At 44.3% G+C, this 21,261-nt stretch overlaps 1 protein-coding gene across 2 annotated transcripts in view; it reads right to left on the bottom strand.

Moving 5' to 3' along the window:
* Nucleotides 1-1,990: 1,990 nt before the first annotated feature.
* Nucleotides 1,991-21,261, bottom strand: part of MEDAG (mesenteric estrogen dependent adipogenesis) — a 33,150-nt gene continuing 13,879 nt past the window's right edge. Inside the window, exons 2-5 of one of the 2 annotated variants that reach the window (XM_073341165.1) lie at nucleotides 14,453-14,565; nucleotides 10,415-10,527; nucleotides 6,899-7,182; nucleotides 1,991-4,518 (exon numbers count right to left, since the gene is read on the bottom strand). In XM_073341165.1, the coding sequence (XP_073197266.1) occupies nucleotides 4,500-4,518; nucleotides 6,899-7,182; nucleotides 10,415-10,527; nucleotides 14,453-14,565 (529 nt within the window). In that variant the 3' untranslated portion in view covers nucleotides 1,991-4,499. Of the gene's footprint in view, nucleotides 4,519-6,898; nucleotides 7,183-10,414; nucleotides 10,534-14,452; nucleotides 14,566-21,261 lie in introns of both variants that reach the window. The other variant, XM_073341161.1, reaches the window with a different exon arrangement.

The following is a 21,261-nucleotide window of genomic DNA, read 5'->3' as shown; positions in this document are numbered from 1 at the left end:
CACCTTAATTAGTTTGCACCCAGCAAAATTAATTATACAGCAAACAAAAACAATCACAAAACCAGACAGAAATTATGCAAATAAACAATAACAAAGTGGGAACTATAATGACAAAATACAGAAGTGAAAATTTTACAACTATAAAGACATAAGGGTTTCCCAGCTGTGAATTAATTAACTATTAATAAGTGAGTTCTTACCAAACAGAAAACTATCAAACTAAATTTCCTTTTACATCTTTTAGGCCAGAGGTGGGCAAACTACAGCCCGCGGGCCACATCTGGCCTGTGGGACTGTCCTGCCCGGCCCCTGAGCTCCTGGTCCGGGGGGCTGTCTGTCCCCGCTCCCCTGCAGCCATGCCACTGCATGATGCAATGCTCTGCGTGGTGGGGCTGCACAGCCCGGCCTGACCCGGTGCTCCGTGGTGCGCAGTATGGCTGCCTGTCCTGGTGCAGCTGCGCTGCCCACCACTGGTGCTCCAGGCAGCGTGGTAAGGGGGCAGGGAGCAGGGTTGGATAGAGGGCAGGGGAGTTTGGGGAGTGGTCAGTGGCATGGATAGGGGTCGGGGCGGTCAGAGGGCGGGGGTTGAATGGGGGCAGGGAGCCTGGGAGGCAGTCAGGAAGGAGAGAAGGGGTTGAATGGGGTGGTGGGGGGCAGCTGGGGGCGAGGGGTCCAGGGTTGGTCAGGGAGAAGGGGTGGTTGGATGGGGCAGGGGTCCCAGGGGGCAGTCAGGGGCAGGGGGTCCGGGCATGGTCAGGAGACTGAGAGTGAGGGGGGGGTGCATGAGTCCCCAGGGGACCATCAGGGAACAGCGGGGATTGGATGGGGCAGGAGTCGATAAGTTTATGGAGGAGATGGTATGATGAGATAACATCGTTTTGGTAATTAAATATTCATAGTTAATAGGTCCAATGGCCTGTGATGGGATATTAGATGGGGTGGGATCTGAGTTACCCAGGAAAGAATTTTCTGTAGTATCTGGCTGATGAATCTTGCCCATATGCGCAGGGTTTAGCTGATCGCCATATTTGGGGTCAGGAAGGAATTTTCCTCCAGGGCAGATTGGAAGAGGCCCTGGAGGTTTTTCGCCTTCCTCTGTAGCATGGGGCACGGGTCACTTTCTGGAGGATTCTCTGCTCCTTGAAATCTTTAAACCACGATTTGAGGACTTCAGTAGCACAGATATAGGTGTGAGGTTTTTTGCAGGAGTGGTGGGTGAAATTCTGTGGCCTGCGTTGTGCAAGTCAGACTAGATGATCATAATGGTCCCTTCTGACCTAAATATCTATGAGTCCCTGGGGGGCCACCAGGGGGTGAGAAGTGGGGGGTAGGATAAGGGGTAGGGGTAGGGGCAAGGGCAGGGGCCGGGGCAAGGGCAGGGGCCGGGCCATGCCTGGCTGTTTGGAGAGACACAGCCTCCCCTAACCGACCCTCCATACAATTCAGAAACCGGATGCGGCCCTCAGGCCAAAAGGTTTGCCCGCCCCTGTTCTAGGCTCTTCCCTTTTTCTGGAGGTGATAGATCGGATCACCTTCCTAACAGCCCCAGATTGCCTTATTTCAATATGACTAGTTTGGAATGTAAAGATGTGACCGTTCACTTCCCAGCTTATGGCTGCTCCCACTGCTTAGCCAAAGGCCTTAGCTTAAGAACAGGGCCTCAGATGGTCACAGTGAGAAAAGGCCCTACAAACAGGCAAACTGTGATTCTTTCTTTCTTTCATAACTAGTTAAGTGGTAAAAATACACCTAAATTCTTAAAGTATAGGCCTTTGCAAACAGACCTGAATATCTATATCCTAACAGCTTGTATTGGGTGAATTGAAAAATATTTTGTTTTTTTACAGTGCAAGTTATTGTAATAAAAAATATAGAGTGAGCACTGTATGCGTGTTGTAATTCAAAATCTTTGAAAATGTAGAAAACGTCAAAAATATTGAACAATAGAATACCATTTATTTAAACTGCGATTAATTTTTTTTAATCACTTGAAAGCCCTAATTTTGGCACATGCCTACAAAGGTAGAATCATACATTAAAAACAAATCTTTAGAACTGGAAATAACATTTTAAACAGAAGTACAAAAAATGTACAAAATATTTGTGTCATATACAATAGTAGAAAATGTCTAAAATTAGTTTAAAAGATATTTAAAATTTGTTGACTAGTCCCTTTATATGAGAAGTCCAGCAACATTTAATGCTGTATTCTAACAATGTGAGTATTATTCCACTCCACATAGAATATTTTTCTGAACAAGCAAGATGAAGGTATTTGAGCAAGTATATACAGTAATAGACAGCTTCAAACAGAATAAAAAGACTACTGTACAGTATGCATGAGCTTAATAAAATTACACGAAGGCCAGCAGTAAAATACAGAACTTCATGACAATGTTGATTATAAAGGATATGGTATATTAGGTTTATTACTAAAGTCAGTTTTATTCAGACACCATACATATAGAAAAAAATTAGTCACCAGGGCCAGCTGTCACCATGTCAAATTGCATAATTGAAAACACTTATTAAAATTCAGAATCCCATTTTTCATATTGTTATTCAGTCTAAACTTTGCAAGATGTAAGATTGCTATTAATACAGTTTCCAAGGCCTGCTTTACAGGTATCCTGGAAAGAAAGAATTTTGTGGCAGAGAGACAAGTTCTCAGCTATCATAAGTCTTTCTTTGATTCATAACGTAATTACCAGGGTGCTCCCAGTGTCTATGGCAATGTGGATTCTCACCAATATCTGGAAGTGTCTACAAAATACTCTGAAATTTAGTCTTCCACCAAGTCATCAAGAATGTCAGTCATTTTAATCTCAGGAGCCATGTGTACTGTATGCAGCTGTTTCTTAAGAAGTTCTTCCATGATCAATCATTCAACGGGGGAGATGATGTATGGCTCAACCACTGTTAACAGTGGCTGATTTTAAAAAGCTTTTAAAGTCATGACCCATCTGACACTTTAAATATTACCAGTAAAACGCACAAGATAAATGAAGACATCAAACTAACAAATTACAGATAATAAAAAAAATAAATCTCAAACTATGAGAGCTAAAGTGAATGTACAGCCTTGTTTTGTCTTAAAGCCTCCTTTGGAAAGAGATTTATTACTACTGATGGGTTTTATACTGAAATTTTTTTACCTGTAAAAGAACAGCAATAAGTGGAAAACATTTTAAGTAACAAAACACACTGTGATTTAAGTAACAATATTCAAGTTTAGGATTTTTACTAACTGGTTTACTGTACCAGAAGATAGTGTACTTGCTTCAAGGCATAACTTGTAGTGTCAGATTTCAGTCATCTCCAAGTGAGATAGCAGCATACCCAGACCACTTTAAAAAAAAGTACAAGTATAGCAACATTGGACTCATTTAGCACTTCCCACGGGAGGCTCTGAAAGGGTTTTACAAACATCAGTGAAGCTTCAACACTCCTGAGAGAGAGATTAAATGTTATTCCCATTTTACATATTTTTGGAAATAGAAGCACAGAGAGCTTAAGCAGCATGTGGCTGAGGTGGGAACAGAATTTTGATCTTCTGATTCCCTGTCCTCTGCCTTAACCACAAGATTCTATTCCCCCACCCTCAAATTTCTAGATCAACAGTTGGACCTCAGGTTCCCAGGACTGGGAAAACAATCTTTGATACTATACCCAGCTTCTAGATTCACAACAGCCTGGTCAGTCCTCAAGTCTTGACCAGCCTCAGAAACATGTTTAAAAATACACTTAAACATAGATCAAAACAGATTGCAGTAAAACTAGTTTGTAACCCTGCTAGGCTTACTTGTGTGGACAGGGATCAAAGAACAGTTTTAAACATTTTTTAATGAAGATTGTTTGGCTTAACATAGTTTGGCCAGCATTGTAAGAAAGTTCAGAAATTGCAGCAAAAAGGTGTTTAAATATGATTCCACAGCCAGCGATGACAGGGCCGAACTTGGATCTTTATTGGAACACTGTGATAAGTTTCCTAACCAACAATTTGAGACCTATTCTCACATTGCCAAGTCTTCAGGAGAACCATGCTAATCACCTCGTCATCCGGGTTTAGGCAAAGCAAGCGAAGTAGCAATCACAGAAGAGTTCAGTGTGTGTTGCAGTAGTAAGCAAACAGACTTGGTGTTATGGAAAGAGGAAAGGAGGAGCCACACAATACCCACTGACAACTCTGCTTCCCAGGGAGATGCCCTTTTCAAAAGAAAGAGGATCATGCTGGGGGATGGAAGAGTAAAGAATAGAGCAGAATCCCCTCCTGGTATCCTAGAAGACACAAACAACGAAGAGTTCCCTCACTCCTCCCTTCTCAAACTTCTCGCTCCTGCAATGCGTTGATATGCATTTGCATTCTCAGTTGAAAGTCTTATGATTTGTATACCAATTTCATGAATAGTTTTGGTCTTCCTTCTGATTCTTGAACTCGTGGAGTTCAACATATTCTCACAGGAGGATTTGTTAAAGATGGTTGTGGTGTCAGACTGCAGTTAAAAGCATCTACCGAATCTGAAAAATAGTAAGAAGAGCATGGTTTACAACAAGCCTACTAAGAAATAAACAAACCAGTAAGGCTCACCACCAAAGCATGAGCAAGAAGTGATTTAGTTACAAGTTTGAAGAGTAAAGAAGCTGAGTGCTCTAGAGCACCAAAAAGGAGATTAAGGGAGATTTTCAGAAGCACACAGGGCAGCTAGACACCCAACTCCCACTGAAAGTTAAGAGGAGGGGAAAACATTTTCCCTTCTTGGGATAAAAAGCCTTTGCTGGACAATTAGTAGTATTTCACATATTTAAAGCCTCATCTCCTCTATAAAGAAAGGTTGCTTACCAGTAATTGTTCTTCAAGAGTAGCCTCTGGTATTCACAGCTTGTGGGATTTGACACCACTGAATTGCTGAGCTGCAGAACTGCCTTGAAAAGCCATGTCTGTTGGGGATTCCACAAGTGTTCCTGTGTGATGGTGACGCAGTCACCCTACTCTATATACAAGAGCATGCAGCTTTTCAAGGTAGTTCAGTGCCAGAGGTGCCAGATCCCACAAGTGGGAATATCCAGAGGTCCTCAAAAAAAACCCAAAAACCACACAAGTTTGACAAAGTTTGTTAAGCTCTGTTGAATCTCAGCCCACATTCTAATAGATCAGGCTGAACTGCATGGCTATATCTGGGCCATGTTCTAGCCAGATTCAAAAACTGTGGAGGGAATTAGGCTAAATTCTCTAGATAGAATAATTTTAGCCTGATTAGAACATAGTTCAGCACAATATTCACAGACCAAGCTCCAAAATATATTCGAAAAGACAAGTCAATAGGCTAAAGAATTTAATTATAACTGTCAAAACTGTTTCTCTGTCATAGATGGGGCCTTTGACTTAACCATACCCCTAAACTGTACTAAGTTCCCATGTATGCCACAAAATGGAATATGTTTTAACTGTGCTGTGGGGATAGTGCAGAGGAGACTTTAGGCCCTGTTCACTTTTCAGCTGTAACCAAGCTCAGGACACATTTACAACAAGGTTAGAAGGTTTAGCATAGTTGGGATGTAGCCAAGGCTAAAGCACTGGACAATCCAGAAAGATGGGGGCTTAGTTTTATTTGTGCATTATGAGCAGGAGCATTAGTTTGTCACTGTGTTAGTTACAAATTGGCAAAAAAGTGGAGCTGTTTCTTGCTTCTCTCCCATCTCCTTTTCCTTATCCTCCTGTTGGTTTTTGATACAGTGGTTATAGTTCTAATGTGTCAAGAGTTAAAGAGCTTCTTTTTAAAGAAAAGTGGGGGAGGCTGAGAAGAGTATAAAGAAAGGGAAGAGAAGAGGAGGGAAAGATGAAATTGGGAAAAGTAGTATGGAACAGATGAGAGGAAAAGGAGGTACAAGACAAAAAAGAAAAAAGGTGGAGGAGATAAAGGAAGCAAGAGGAGAGAGATGGGGACAGCCAGTCCCTCAAAATAACCTAAAGCAGAAACTCCCATCCATTTCTATTTTTCTTTTAAAAAACCACAAAGTATTCTTAAATATCATGTTTTAAAAATCTTAATCATAATAAACCTACAAAAAACACAGGAAAGCACTATTAAAGCTCATAGACAGCTCCAGTTTCTGTAATTAACCAAAACAAAGTTTTATTTCAGCTGTCTACAGCTGACATTGTGGGTTGCAGGTATGTGTGCACAAGTCATGCCATCCTGTAAAAAAGCAGGACATTTTGAAAAGATTGCAGAGGAGACACAAAGAACCTGCCAATAGCATGGACAATTACCTACTGTATGCACTCAACTTGGGTGAACATTTTTACAAATTTAGTCTTATAACAATGAAATATTTTTTTACAAACTAGTTGACAATTGGTTATGGGGCATTTGATTATTGGATTTAGAGAATTATTTATGCAACACCAAAAAATGTGCAAATTCCTTTGCAGCCCAAATAAATCATGCCATGATTTCCCTCCTCTCTGCCAAAGAACTTGCACTCTAATTATGGCTGTGATACAAGTGATTTTAATGATACGTGCATGGGTTAGAGCAGGAAAAGTGTTAAGAGTAAATATTACCTGAGCTTGGTTTTTCAAAGCCCTGTGTTGTATATAACAAAATCATTCTCTATGTCACAAAGATATGCTAAATGATGTTGGTTTTACATTGCTCACTGCACAGCTTCACCTTTAACTGAAGGTACACACTAATTATTGAAATGATGTAGGAGACATTTGAAATTGCTGGTTTAAAAAATGGAATTGCAGACATCCAGAATTTGTTTCAGGGGACATTTCTGAATTTTGTATAATCCTGATTTTAGATAATCAGAGTTCAAATAATTGGGGTTGAGTTACAGTATATTAAAAAGCAGTAACAGTAGGATTTTGTCTTGTATGATATCAACCTACCTCGAGGGAACACTGAATTTTCTGTCTGAAAAACTGTTCAAACGGACATAAGGTTCACTCATTTTTTCTAGAAACATAGTGATTATTTCCTTCTTTTCCGGACTGGTATTGGACAAATTCAAAACTTTCCCAGTCACTGCAACTGTGTTTTTGCTGATCCCAAACCAATAGAAGAAATCAAACAGGGCATCAGATTTGAACTCATAGGAAAAGCTCAAGTCTTCTCCGGTAACTAAATGGCTTCCTGGAGGGAAAAAACTCTTGACAACTTCTTGGAAATCAAACTGGAGGGAAAAAAAAAAAAATTAAATGTTTAAAACCACGTAAGGCATGATCTCTGCCGCAAAGAGCTTACAACTTATACTTTAGATGTGACATCCTATTTAAAAAACCCAAAACTTACCCATAGAATTTGAATCTGCAGTTGCAGATATGGAGACCCTGCAGCATTCTAATCCCCTATACCACACAGCTGTCTATCACTAGCATCACTGCTTTGACATTTGACTCACTTTCCCCTTGCTTTCCTTGTGATTGGGGCGAGAGGGGGACACAGCAACGGTGCAGAAAGAGTGTTAAAGCAGTGACCCTAGCGATACTAGCAGGTGCAGTGATGCTTTCAAATAAACTTAATATAATGGGCAAGGGAGTTGCACGAAGAGATATTTGAATACTGAACTCCTATGATTATAGTTCCTTTTTGCCCCTAGAGATGGCCTATATCTGTATTGTCAGAATTTCCTCATCCTTAAAACGTTAACCTGACAAACTTCACTTGTCCTAGATTTTTTGCGCCACGAAGACAAGAGTGAAGGGTGAAAACTACATTAGTCTGACAAGCGTCTAATCTTACAGCAGCAAAAAAATTCAAGTTAAAGCTCAAATTCCATGCTCATGACTATACCATGGTCTTCTCAGTAAAAAATGTGCTGAAACCACACATTTTAGCAGACTTCTGTAGAACATGAAGACTGCCTACTACCAACCAGATCTTACCCGTTTATAAATATGTACTTCATGGTGCAGATGGCCATGGGAGAGATTTTCAGATCTGCACTTCAGAAACACAGGATCAACTAGCTAATTGCTAATAAAATAGCTAATCCTATTTTGGGGGATAGACTATATCCTAGTGCCTCATTCTGGCTTCACAGCACAAAATATACTTCTTAGAAGTTCTCTTGCCTGAAAGGATATTAATTGTCTTCCTACCAAGGGACAGCATTATCAAAAGTATATTTGAGTGCAAACCTAATTATCAGAGCCTACATTTTCTGAATTGCATATACAGATGTGTGCATGAAAAACTTGCACATGCAATTACAGTGATTGTACAGGCAACTGCAAAAATGACATGCACAAATGGCTATTAGACATCTAAATAGTCATTTGTACACATAATTTATTCATGCACGCAGAGCACATATTTCTGCAATTCTAGGAATAATGTCTAAGGCCAGGTCTACATTAGAAACTTTTACCAGTACAGCAACGCTGGTTGGGTATGGGATTTTTTTGTGACATTTCTATACTGGCAAAAGCCCTAGTGTAGATACAGTTATACCAGCACAAAAGTGTTTTGCCAGTATAGGTTATTTAGTTTGCCAAGCCAGTCTAAGTTGCACTGGCAAAAGCATTTTTTTGCCAGTATAAACTGCATCTTTCATAGAGGAGTTTGCCGTTGTAACTATAGCAACAAATCTTTTTTTAATGTAAACCTAGCCTAAGTATCAGATATGCATGACCTAGCATCACACATTTTACATACACAATTTGCTTTGTGAAGTGCTGCTCACACATGATGGTATAAAACACTTAGTTGAACACGATGCCAATGTTTTCATCCCAGAGGAAGTTTTAAAAAGATATATACTTTTCAGTTCATTCATCATTAGATATGCTTTTTTCCTTTTGAAAATTCAGAATGTTGGTCTGAACAAAATGAATACTGATTTCCTTTACAGAACGTTAAGCAATACTGGAGTAACATTCAACAAGTCTCAGATGAAAATGCTACAGTCAGGTTTCAATGTAATTCATTTATTGCTTTATGACCTCTAAGTCCTCTTGAGACTGTTGCAATCCACATAACACCCCCTATAATAATTTTGCATCTCTGATTTTTCTTACAGATATGAAGAAACATGTAACCTGATATATAGTTAGCTAGGCCCAGATCCTCAAAAGAATTTAGGCACTTAACTCCCTTTATTAGCAATTAGCTAATTGATCATGTGTTTCTGAAGTGCAGATCTGAAAATCTCTCCCAGGGCCATCTGCAAAGTGAAGTACATTTAAATAAAATCCATTAGGCATGTACATACCTTAGGATCTGGGCTTTAGTGACTACACATCTGGAGGTGAAAGACATAAATAATTCCAACTAAGTTGAATTCCAAAGTTGACATTTAATTTACACAAATTGTATTCCTTTGAGTCATCTTTTTCTGTTACACTGTAATGGACTAGTGCTACTTTATGTTTCCACCCACTTTTAGTCAGACCGTATTCCTTTTTTGGGATGGAGGGGGCCTGGTGGGGATGGAAATGCCTAACACAACCAGCTTCATCTGCAGATCTGGTAATCCACGCTTTGCAAAAGATCATGATGTAGCTGAAATATAGTACTAAATGGAGTAGGCTACCTATGATTCTAAATGCTCACATATTGTTTGCAGTGTTGTTGTAGCCATGTTGGTCCCAGGATATCAGAGAGGCAAGATGGGTGAGGTAATATCTTTTATTGGACCACCTTCTGTTGATGAAAGAGGCAAGCTTCTGAGCTACACAGAGCTGTTCCTCTGTGTTTGGAAAAGGTACTCAAGAGAGTCACCGCTAAATACAAGGTGGAACAGATTGTTTAGCATAATTCGTTAACACAAGTTATAAGAGCCCATTCAAGGTAAAATGGCCCGTTAGTCTGTAATCCACTAACCTCCCCTTTTTTGTGCTATGACTGCAGAGATGCTATCACAATCAGTGGTAATAAGATACTGGATTTGTGGTTTATTACAACAAGCTGTAACCCACTAACCACCCCTTTCTTGTCCTATGACTGCGGAGGTGATAACTGGCCACATCATCTTGAATGGTCTCTTACAATGCACATTATGTACAACATTAAAATAGACTGGTATAATGTTGTTATGGTTCACAGTATTTTATAGATTAGTTTCATTTGCAGGAATGAATTTGGTTACCCTTTTGGGTACTCTCACAACAACAACAACATTTTATGTCCTCTGCTCAATAGGATCCATTGAATGCTTTTAACTTCATCAGATTAAAAATAAATGAGGGCAAAATTTGACACTTACTTGCTAGGAATGTAAAACAAAACAAAAAAACCACTCTAAAACACAGAACTTTGAGTTTGGCAACTAAAGAACATCTGTTTATTTGCAAGTTTCCTCCAGAAACCATTTTGGTTTGTGCCTCACACAAGCCAAAAGGAAAGTTAATGTTAAGCACAAACAGCTTTGAGTATCTTATTAACAGCACATATCCAGGACTCACCCGCAGTTTGTAACTTTCTCCGAACACTGAGGATATTATTGTGTTCATTCCATGCTCTATCTGTCTTCTTATCTTAGGATGTCGTGTGTTCACGATAAATGCGTACGTTTTTTCTGAAACTGATACAGTTAAAATGTCACTAATTCCTACATCTGACATCAGCAATATTCATTAACATGCACTGAAGTCTTTAGACCAGTGGCTCTCAACCTTTCCAGACTATTGTACCCCTTTCAAGGGTCCGACTTGTCTGCATACCTCACGTTTCACCTCACTTAAAAGCTACTGGCTTACAAAAATCAGACCTAAAATAGTGAAGTGTCACAGCCACGCTATTACTGAAAAATTGCTGACTTTCTAATCTTTACCATATAATTATAAATTAGAATATGAATATTGTACTTACCTTTCAGCATATAGTATATAGAGCAGTATAAACAAGTCATTGTATGAAATTTTAGTTTGTACTGACTTCGCTAGTACTTTTTATGTAGCCTGTTGTAAAACTATGTAGCCTGTTGTAAAACTAGGCAAATATTTAAATGAGTTGATGTAGCCCCTGGAAGACCTCTACATACCCCCAGGAGTATCCCTGGTTGAGAACCACTGATTTAGACCATTCTCTACCCATATCCCAAATATTACTGGCTGAATTTTCTTCTAATACAGTTCAGGCAGGCCTTGTGCAAGAATCCCCACATAGGTCTGTTAATGCACATAAAACAACTGGATAAATGGTGTGATCACATCTCCCTGTAGTAGCAAGCCCCAGCAACTGGTAAAGCCTGAACAGCTATTTGGAGCAGATACTGGAGAACTCCTTTAGCTCCATGTTAGAAGCCTGTGGTTTTGGTGTCAAAGGTAACAGATTTGATCCTCTCCGATGACCCTGATATATGTACGTCTGCACCGCTCTTTAGGGAGCCATGCTGCCATTGGATCCACACCTATATAATAACTACTCCTGAGGGAATTACATGCCAAAATATTAAAAATTCTGAAAATTTTATTGGTCAGTAAATAAAAGTGAAGGCTCCAACATGGCAGTGGGGAGCACAGGTCACTGGCTGCACAGAGGTGGGAAATCACCCTGCCTCCACCCCACACACATACTAGGAAGTGAGGTTGTACCCAACCCTGCCCCAGAAGCACCCCAGGGCCCTGCCCCTCTATGCCAAGTGCACCAGGTGTGGGCAGGCAAGGTCAGCCCAGCAGGGTCCAAGTGTGCTGGGGATCCAGGTGTGGTGTGAGAGGCAATCTGGGTGTGGGCAGCTCAGTGGGGGAGTCCAGCTTCGGCGGGGTGGTGGGGGGCAGATCTGAGGGGCTCATGGGGAGCTTCTGGGTGCAGGAGGTGAGGCTTCTTGGGGCGGGCGGGGTGGGGGGATGTCTGGATGCATGGGGGAGCAGCTCCCCATACAGTGACCCCTATCCCTACAGCTGAAGATTGAAGGTGCAGGAAAACGGTGGGGAGAGGGATGAGGAGCTTCCTGCAGATGGGGGGAGATTTCTGGGGGTGGGTCTGACCCAGCCCCAACTGCTCTGTGCAGAGAAAGAGGAAGACCCCCTTCCGCCGCCTCCAACCCAGCCAGGACTAGCAGTTGAGCCCAGCGCTGATAGGAGCCACCAGCTGGGGCATCCCCATAGGCATAGTTTGATGGCTATCTTGGGGTATGGGGGTGACGCAAGATCCTTTGACTCACTGGCTCCCTTCCCCCTACCTCGAGTGGTACCTAGGCTGCCAGTGCAGGGGATGGACCTGCTTAACAGGGGAGCCCCAGCGGCTGCCACCGAGGGGATGCCACATGCCAGGCTCCGGCTTCCCCTGCGCCCCCCCTCCATTCCTCTATCCACTTCTCTTCCCCATCCCATACCCCTTCCTCCCCCACTTCCCTCTATGCGTATGCACAACGTGCCCCACTGTCGAAGTCAGTCAGTGGGCACCCATCAAGGATATGTGACAGTCTGAAGTTGACCGCAGCTGCATTGTAGATCATTAGAAAAATCTCATTTAAAGAGATTGGCCACACAGTTGCCCTGTCCTGTTCGAAACCGGTTCAGAGATGACCACAGGTGCCTTGGCCAGTCAAAACCTGGTGGACAAGTGGTTGGGTCAGTGACGAGAGAGTGATTAATGACTGCTGTCACCGACCACACGTTGTGCCAAGCAGATTCCACAGTCTTGTCCTGCAGTGGCATAAATCACCATAAAGGACATCTAGAAGACAGGCCAGGAGGCAGGTGGTTGAAGAAGTCAGATTACAAAGGCAGGTTGCTATTCTCACAGATCTTGGCCAGCAGCATGACAGAGACCTTCTCGCAGTGAATACGGGGCGGTGCTAAATTACCAAGTATTGGTAGCTGTGGCAACGGATTAGCCCATAAAGTCCTGGCAACAATATGCTTTGTTAAGCCTCATGTGAGACGAGTGATAACAGACAGGAGCACAGTACTCTGCTGTTGAATAGCAGAGGGCAAGGGCTGATGTTTTAAGCATCCAGGTGCTCACACCCCAGGTTGAGCTAGCCAATTTTCAGAACAACCTGCTCAGAGCACAGACTTTGGCTGCCATCTTCCTCAAATGGTTGCGGTATGTTAGTGACCTATCCAATGTCACACAAAGGTAAACCGGGTTTGGCTCATGCTGAAGGTGTTGGCCACTGAGGAACACATTTAACTCGTGGCTTGTGCTTGAATTGTGCAGATGAAATACACTAGAAATGGCCTTGGAAAAGCTCGGCTGCAGGCACTGTCGACTACAATAGTCTGCCATGAGCTTCATATCATCATTCAAAGCCGTGTCAATTCCTGAGCTTGGGAGCGGCCGCAGATGTCATTGGCAGAGCTAAACCTGCACGAGAGTGTAGCTGGCAGGTTGTTGATGTACACGTTGAACAGCATCGGTGAAAGAACTGAGCCTTGAGGAAGGCTGTTGATCTGACACTTCCAAGAAGTACAGCAGCTGCCCTCTACCTCATCCCCTCCCCCTTCCTCTCCCCATTGTCCCCTGCCCCATCCCTTCTCTTCACCTGGCCCTCTCCCACCCCCTTACCCCATTTCCCCCACCAGAGGCACTCACCCTTGTACCTAAAACAGGACAATGGTCACACAGGGCACATACGTAGGAGGGGAAGATGACTGGCACTAGGACCCAGGGGGTTGTATCCAGCTGCAATCAGCGAGCCAGAGTGCCCACCCTCCCTCACCAGGGAGGAGAGAAACTGCCCTGTCCCATGTCCTCCGCTTCCTGCCCGGGCCCAGATTGTGGGGAGAAGCGCTGAACGAGCCGGAAGTGTGCCAGGGGATATGGAGGATGGGGGTGGGGGGGAAAAGAGGCGCAGCATGGGAATTATGGAGCCCCCGACACCCGCTCCTGGCAGGCTGAGCAGAGCAAGCCCTGGGCAGTTCGGCACTTTCAGAATTTGGGTGGGGGACAGAGGCATGTGACCCCCCCCCCCCATGTCCTGCCTCTGTCTGGGGGGCAATGCCCCCTCTGCCTTCCAAACTACGCCCATGGATGTCCCCAAATCCTCCCCCAACACGGTGATTTACCTCTCCACTAGCTACCGTGGGAGCCTAAAACAATGCACACAGGGGCTTCTGGGAAAGGGGCATGTGACCACTCTTGCAGCTTCCCTTTACTTCCCTGTTGGAAAGTAATTTTTGTTGTGGGGAAGCAAAGAAATCTGTGGGGTGGCATGAATTCTGTGCACGCATAGTGGCGCACAATTCTAACCCACTACCATAGGGGGTAAAAGTATTAAAACCCAAACTGTCAAAATTAAATACTGCTGCATATTTTGTGGATTTTCTGGGAAACAATGCCTTGTAAAAAGGGTGTAAAACATTTTAGCCCAACTGAAAATTATAAGCAATTGAAAATGGTATTAGAATGGAAGCTGTCACTGTATCCCAAAAGAACAACACAATGGGCCAGATCTTATGCCAATCTACACCAACTGGAGGATCTGTCTCACCCTTTATTTTTAATCAAGCGAGTCTAAACACGAATAATGAAAAGGAACTATATAACATACATACCTTTTGAGGAATAATAATAGTTTGTTCTGACATTTGTGAAGAATACTAGTGGTCTGCTTAGTATAGTTTCTCGGAAGTCTTTATAATCCTGATGGCTGGTGAGTTCTACATCCCTGTTAAAAATCAATTACAACATTAGCAGCTACTCTCTTTGTAGAGTACATTCTTATTAAGCATAATTTTATTTTTAAAAAATCTAATTTGATTTCTACTATTCAAGTTTCCTTTCACATAAAACCATGGAGAAATGCAGGGCTTGAACAAGATTCAGTTAGTTCATTGAGGATGTAGACCAACATTTTCAAACTCTAGTGGCTAAAGCTAGGCATCTAAGGGTATGTCTACACTACAAAATTAGGTCAAATTTATAGAAGTCAATTTTTTAGAAAGCAATTTTATACAGCCGATTGTGTGTCCCCCCACACTAATGCACTAAGCGCATTAAGTCGGCGGAATGCGTCCACAGTACCAAGGCTAGCATCGACTTTTGGAGCGTTGCACTGTAGGTAGCTATCCCAGAGTTCCCACAGTCTCCACCGCCCATTGGAATTCTGGGTTAAGCTCCCAATGCCTGATGGGGCAAAAACATTGTCACGGGTGGTTTTGGGTACATGTTGTCAGTCGCCCCTCCCTCTGTGAAAGCAATGGCAGACAATTGTTTCACGCCTTTTTTCCGTGTGAGCGCCATACTGCTTTCAGCAGACGGTACAGTGGGACTGCTAACCATCATCGTCATCCACTGCCACTCGGCTCTCCTGATGCTATGAATCCACCTCGCAGGTCCTCTATATGACCGTCATCATCCACCACTTCTGTTGGCACTCTGCTCTCCTAGTGGTCTTGCAGGGCCGCTTCTACTGCAACTCTGCTTGGCTGCTCTTGTCTCGCCATCCCACAGCAAGTGTGCAGCCCGCTCAGCTGTTGTGTCCTGGCAGCAGACAGTGCAGTAGGACTGCAAAACTGGTCATCCAACCACTGCTTTCCCTGCAACTCTGCTCTCCTGCAGACGCCATACCATGGCAAGCATGGAGCCCGCTCAGATCACCGCGGAAGTTATGAGCATTGTAAACCCCTTGCGCATTATCATGCAGTATATGCAGAACCAGAACCTGCAAAAGCAGGCAAGAAGGCAACGGCAGCATGGTGACGAGAGCGATGAAGACATAGACACAGACTTCTCTCAAAGCACAGGCCCCGGCAATTTGGCCATCCTGGAACCCAGGAAACAAGCACAGACTGGTGGAAGCGCACAGTGCTGCGGGTCTGGGATGATTCCCAATGGCTGTGAAACTTTAGCATGCGTAAGGGCACTTTCATGGAACTTTGTGACTTGCTTTCCCCTGTCCTGAAGCGCAAGAATACCAAGATGAGAGCAGCCCTCACAGTTCACAAGTGAGTGGCAATAGCCCTCTGGAAGCTTGCAACGCCAGACAGCTACCGGGTCAGTCAGGAATCAATCTGGAGTGGGCAAATCTACTGTGGGGGCTGCTCTGATGCAAGTAGCCAACGCAATCAAAGATCTGCTGATATCAAGGGTAGTGACCCTAGGAAATGTGCAGGTCATAGTGGATGGCTTTGCTGCAATGGGATTCCCTAACTGTGGTGGGGCCATAGATGGAACCCATATCCCTATCTTAGGACCGGTTCACCAAGGCAGTCAGTACATAAACCGAAAGGGGTAGTTTGCAATGGTGTTGAAAGCACTGGTGGATCACAAGGGACGTTTCACCAACATCAATGTGGGATGGCCAGGAAAGGTACATGACACTCACATCTTCAGAAACTCTGGTCTGTACAAACAGCTGCAGCAAGGGACTTACTTTCCAGACCAGAAAATAACTGTTGGGGATGTTGAAATGCCTATAGTTATCCTTGGGGACCCAGCCTACCCCTTAATGCCATGGCTCATGAAGCCATACACAGGCACCCTGGACAGTCATCAGGAGCTGTTCAACTATAGGCTGAGCAAGTGCAGAATGGTGGCAGAATGTGCATTTAGAGTTTAAAAGCGCGCTGGCGCAGTTTACTGACTTGGTTAGACCTCAGTGAAACCAATATTCCCATTTTTATTACTGCTTGCTGTGTGCCTCTGTCATAAATATAAAGGGAAGGGTAAACCCCTTTGAAATCCCTCCTGGCCAGGGGAAAGCTCCTCTCACCTGTAAAGGGTTAAAAAGCTAAAGGTAACCTCGCTGGCACCTGACCAAAATGACCAATGAGGAGACAAGATACTTTCAAAAGCTGGGAGGAGGGAGAGAAACAAAGGGTCTGTGTCTGTCTGTATGCTGGGTCTTTGCTGGGGATAGACCAGGAATGGAGTCTTAGAACTTTTAGTAAGTAATCTAGCTAGGTATGTGTTAGATTATGATTTCTTTAAATGGCTGAGAAAAGAATTGTGCTGAATAGAATAACTATTTCTGTCTGGGTATCTTTTTTGTAACTTAAGGTTTTGCCTAGAGGGGTTCTCTATGTTTTTGAATCTAATTACCCTGTAAGATATCTACCATCCTGATTTTACAGGGGCGGATTTCTTTATTTCTATTTACTTCTATTTTTTATTAAAAGTCTTCTTGTAAAAAACTGAATGCTTTTTCATTGTTCTCAGATCCAAGGGTTTGGGTCTGTGGTCACCTATGCAAATTGGTGAGGCTTTTTATCCAACATTTCCCAGGAAAGGGGGGGTGCAAGTGTTGGGAGGATTGTTCATTGTTCTTAAGATCCAAGGGTCTGGGTCTGTAGTCACCTAGGCAAATTGGTGAGGCTTTTTACCAAACCTTGTCCAGGAAGTGGGGTGCAGGGTTTTGGGAAGTATTTTGGGGGGAAAGACGCGTCCAAACAGCTCTTCCCCAGTAACCAGTATTAGTTTGGTGGTGGTAGCGGCCAGTCCAAGGACAACGGGGGGAATATTTTGTACCTTGGGGAAGTTTTGACCTAAGCTGGTAAAGATAAGCTTAGGAGGTTTTTTCATGCAGGTCCCCACATCTGTACCCTAGAGTTCAGAGTGGGGGAGGAACCTTGACATGGTGGCACAGTGGTGGGATTAACCTGAAATCATTTTGAGATCCAGTTGAGATTTTTTGAACTAGAAATACAGATTTTAAAAAGGAAATTTTTTTTTTCCTTTGGAAAGGAAGTCCAGAAAGCAGCTGAAACTGAAAGCTGAAACTGTGGCCAAGCAGAGACAAAAGGGGATTATCTTTGTGAATTGCAGGTTTTCTTTGCCTGGAGGCAGGGTACTTAACTCCTGCAGGGAAATTCACAGTCTTCCAACCCAGAGGTTTTTTTTCTTTTCTTCCTAAAAGTAAATAGGGGGTGTGTGTTCTACCCATTTGCTTTTTCTTTGGGCTGGGTAAGCAGGTTTCCAAGTAGTTGGAGGTTTTTTGCTTTAATTTGGGCCCAGAGCAGAGACAAGGGAATTGTCTTTTTCTGTAGGCTGACAATCACTATCAGAGAATAGGTATTCTATTCCAGCACAGCAAAATTTTACAGCCAAGTTTTGTTTGTTTTTAACTAACTTTACACCCGAGGTTTAGAAATAAACAGAGAGGTTAGAATGGCAAAATCCGCGGCTCGACTACAGCTCGAATTAGCCAAATTTCAGGCTGAGGAAAGACAAAGGGAACATGAAAGACAGATAGAACTCATGCGGCTGAAGAAGGAACAAGAAAGGGAGGCAGCGAGAGAAGCAGAACAACACCAAGCGGCTGCTCACAGGAGAGCTATGGAAGCAAGGGACAAAGAATTGGAGGAGAAAGAAAAAGAGAGGAAGTACATGGAGGAGATGGAGAAGATAAAGGCTCAGCAGAATATCCCAACAAACCCTAGTAATCCTTCTCCAAGTACCACTTCCCATCCCAGAAAGTTCCCCACCTACAAGGCAGGCGATGATACTGAGGCCTTCCTAGAAAACTTCGAAAGGGCCTGCCTTGGGTACAACATCTCTACTGACCAATACATGGTAGAGCTGAGGCCGCAGCTCAGTGGACCCTTGGCTGAGGTGGCAGCTGAAATGCCTAAAGAACACATGAACAAGTATGAACTGTTTAAATCCAAGGCGAGAGTCAGAATGGGGATAACACCCGAGCAGTCTCATTGGAGGTTCAGAGCCCTAAGGTGGAAACCAGACATGTCATTTACCCGACATGCCTACCACATTGTGAAACATTGGGATGCCTGGATATCAGGAGCAAGTGTTGAATCTCCAGAAAATTTGCCCTTCCTAATGCAAATGGAACAATTCTTAGAGGGTGTTCCTGAGGAAATAGAAAGATACATCCTAGATGGGAAACCGAAAACTGTAATTGAGGCAGGAGAGATTGGAGCCAGATGGGTGGAGGTGGCAGAGAAGAAGAAAACTGGTCGCAGTTGGAGCGGAGACCAGAAGGGACCACCCCAGACCACACCCTATTACCGGGGGCCGCCCAAAGCCCCACCTACCTCCCAAAGAACCCTCCAGACCCCTTATCGTCCCACCACCCCGTTCTCCAGCAACCCACCTCGCCCCAGTGACCCGTCAGCTGGACGATGTTTTAAATGTAACGAGCTGGGGCATGTAAAGGCCAACTGCCCCAAGAACCCCAACAGATTACAGTTCATTGCACCGGAATCACACCAGAGGTCCACAGGCCCAGATACCTCCCAGATACCCTTGGAGCGGAGGGAAACTGTGAGTGTGGGCGGGAAGAAGGTCACCGCGTGGAGGGACACCGGAGCACAAGTGTCAGCTATCCATGCTTCCTTAGTGGACCCCAATTTAATCAACCCAGAGATCCAAGTGACGATTCAACCCTTCAAGTCCAACTCTTTCGATTTGCCTACAGCCAAGTTGCCTGTCCAGTACAAGGGCTGGTCAGGAATGTGGACTTTTGCAGTCTATGATGATTATCCCATCCCCATGCTGTTGGGGGAAGACTTGGCCAATCATGTGAAGCAGGCCAAGAGGGTGGGAACGGTCACCCGCAGCCAGGCTAAACAAGCCGTGAGGCCTAGCTCTGTTCCGGAAACTTCTATCAGGACCCAGTCAGAGGTGATGGACCCGGACCCCAGGCCAATGTCTGCAACAGCAGTAGTGGATCCAGTCCCAGAGACCCAGACGGAACCAGTCCCAGAACCGGAACCAGCCAAACAACCAACACCAGACCCCGTGCCAGCACTGAATCCAGTACTTGCAACCTCAACACCAGAGGGCCCCACCGAACCTGAACTGGCAACAGCCGATAACTCTACACAAGAGGCTCAGCCGGAGCCTGAATCCCAACATAGTGCACCAGCGGAGAGCGGTTCACAGTCAACAGAAACAGCTCCATCCCTTATATCGCTTCCAGAGGGACCAAGCCTATGTCCCCAATCCAATGAGGGACTGATGTCTCCAGCATCAAGGGAACAGTTCCAGACCGAACAGGAAGCAGATGAAAGCCTCCAGAGAGCTTGGACGGCGGCACGGAGCAACCCACCGCCTCTCAGCTCTTCTAATCGATCCAGGTTTGTTATAGAAAGAGGACTTTTATACAAGGAAACTCTTTCTGGTGGACACCAGGAAGACTGGCATCCTCAGAGACAGTTGGTAGTTCCAACTAAATACCGGGCCAAGCTCTTGAGCTTAGCCCACGATCACCCTAGTGGCTATGCTGGGGTGAACAGGACCAAAGACCGTTTGGGGGGGTCATTCCACTGGGAGGGAATGGGCAAGGATGTTTCTACCTATGTCCGGTCTTGTGAGGTGTGCCAAAGAGTGGGAAAACCCCAAGACCAGGTCAAAGCCCCTCTCCAGCCACTCCCCATCATTGAAGTTCCATTTCAGCGAGTAGCTGTGGATATTCTGGGTCCTTTTCCGAAAAAGACTCCCAGAGGAAAGCAGTACATACTGACTTTCATGGATTTTGCCACCCGATGGCCGGAAGCAGTAGCTCTAAGCAACACCAGGGCTAAAAGTGTGTGCCAGGCACTAGCAGACATTTTTGCCAGGGTAGGTTGGCTCTCCGACATCCTCACAGATGCAGGGACTAATTTCCTGGCAGGAACTATGAAAAACCTTTGGGAAGCTCATGGGGTAAATCACTTGGTTGCCACTCCTTACCACCATCAAACAAATGGCATGGTGGAGAAGTTTAATGGAACTTTGGGGGCCATGATACGTAAATTCGTAAATGAGCACTCCAATGATTGGGACCTAGTATTGCAGCAGTTGCTCTTTGCCTACAGAGCTGTACCACATCCCAGTTTAGGGTTTTCCCCATTTGAACTTGTATATGGCCGTGAGGTTAAGGGTCCATTGCAGTTGGTGAAGCAGCAATGGGAGGGATTTACACCTTCTCCAGGAACTAACATTCTGGACTTTGTAACCAACCTACAAAACACCCTCCGAACCTCTTTAGCCCTTGCTAGAGAAAACTTACAGGATGCTCAAAAAGAGCAAAAAGCCTGGTATGATAAACATGCCAGAGAGCGTTCCTTCAAAGTAGGAGACCAGGTCATGGTCTTAAAGGCGCTCCAGGCCCATAAAATGGAAGCATCGTGGGAAGGGCCATTCATGGTCCAGGAGCGCCTGGGAGCTGTTAATTATCTCATAGCATTCCCCACCTCCAACCGAAAGCCTAAGGTGTACCATATTAATTCTCTAAAGCCCTTTTATTCCAGAGAATTAAAGGTTTGTCAGTTTACAGCCCAGGGAGGAGACGACGCTGAGTGGCCTGAAGGTGTCTACTACGAAGGGAAATGTGCTGGTGGTGTGGAAGAGGTGAACCTCTCCATGACCCTTGGGCGTATGCAGCGACAGCAGATCCAGGAGCTGTGCACTAGCTACGCGCCAA

The sequence above is a fragment of the Lepidochelys kempii genome, chromosome 1 (genome assembly GCF_965140265.1).
Source record: "Lepidochelys kempii isolate rLepKem1 chromosome 1, rLepKem1.hap2, whole genome shotgun sequence".
Classification (NCBI taxonomy): Eukaryota; Metazoa; Chordata; order Testudines; family Cheloniidae; genus Lepidochelys; species Lepidochelys kempii.
Note: the sequence above shows the minus strand (reverse complement) of the source record. Positions and strands in the feature narration are given on the sequence as shown.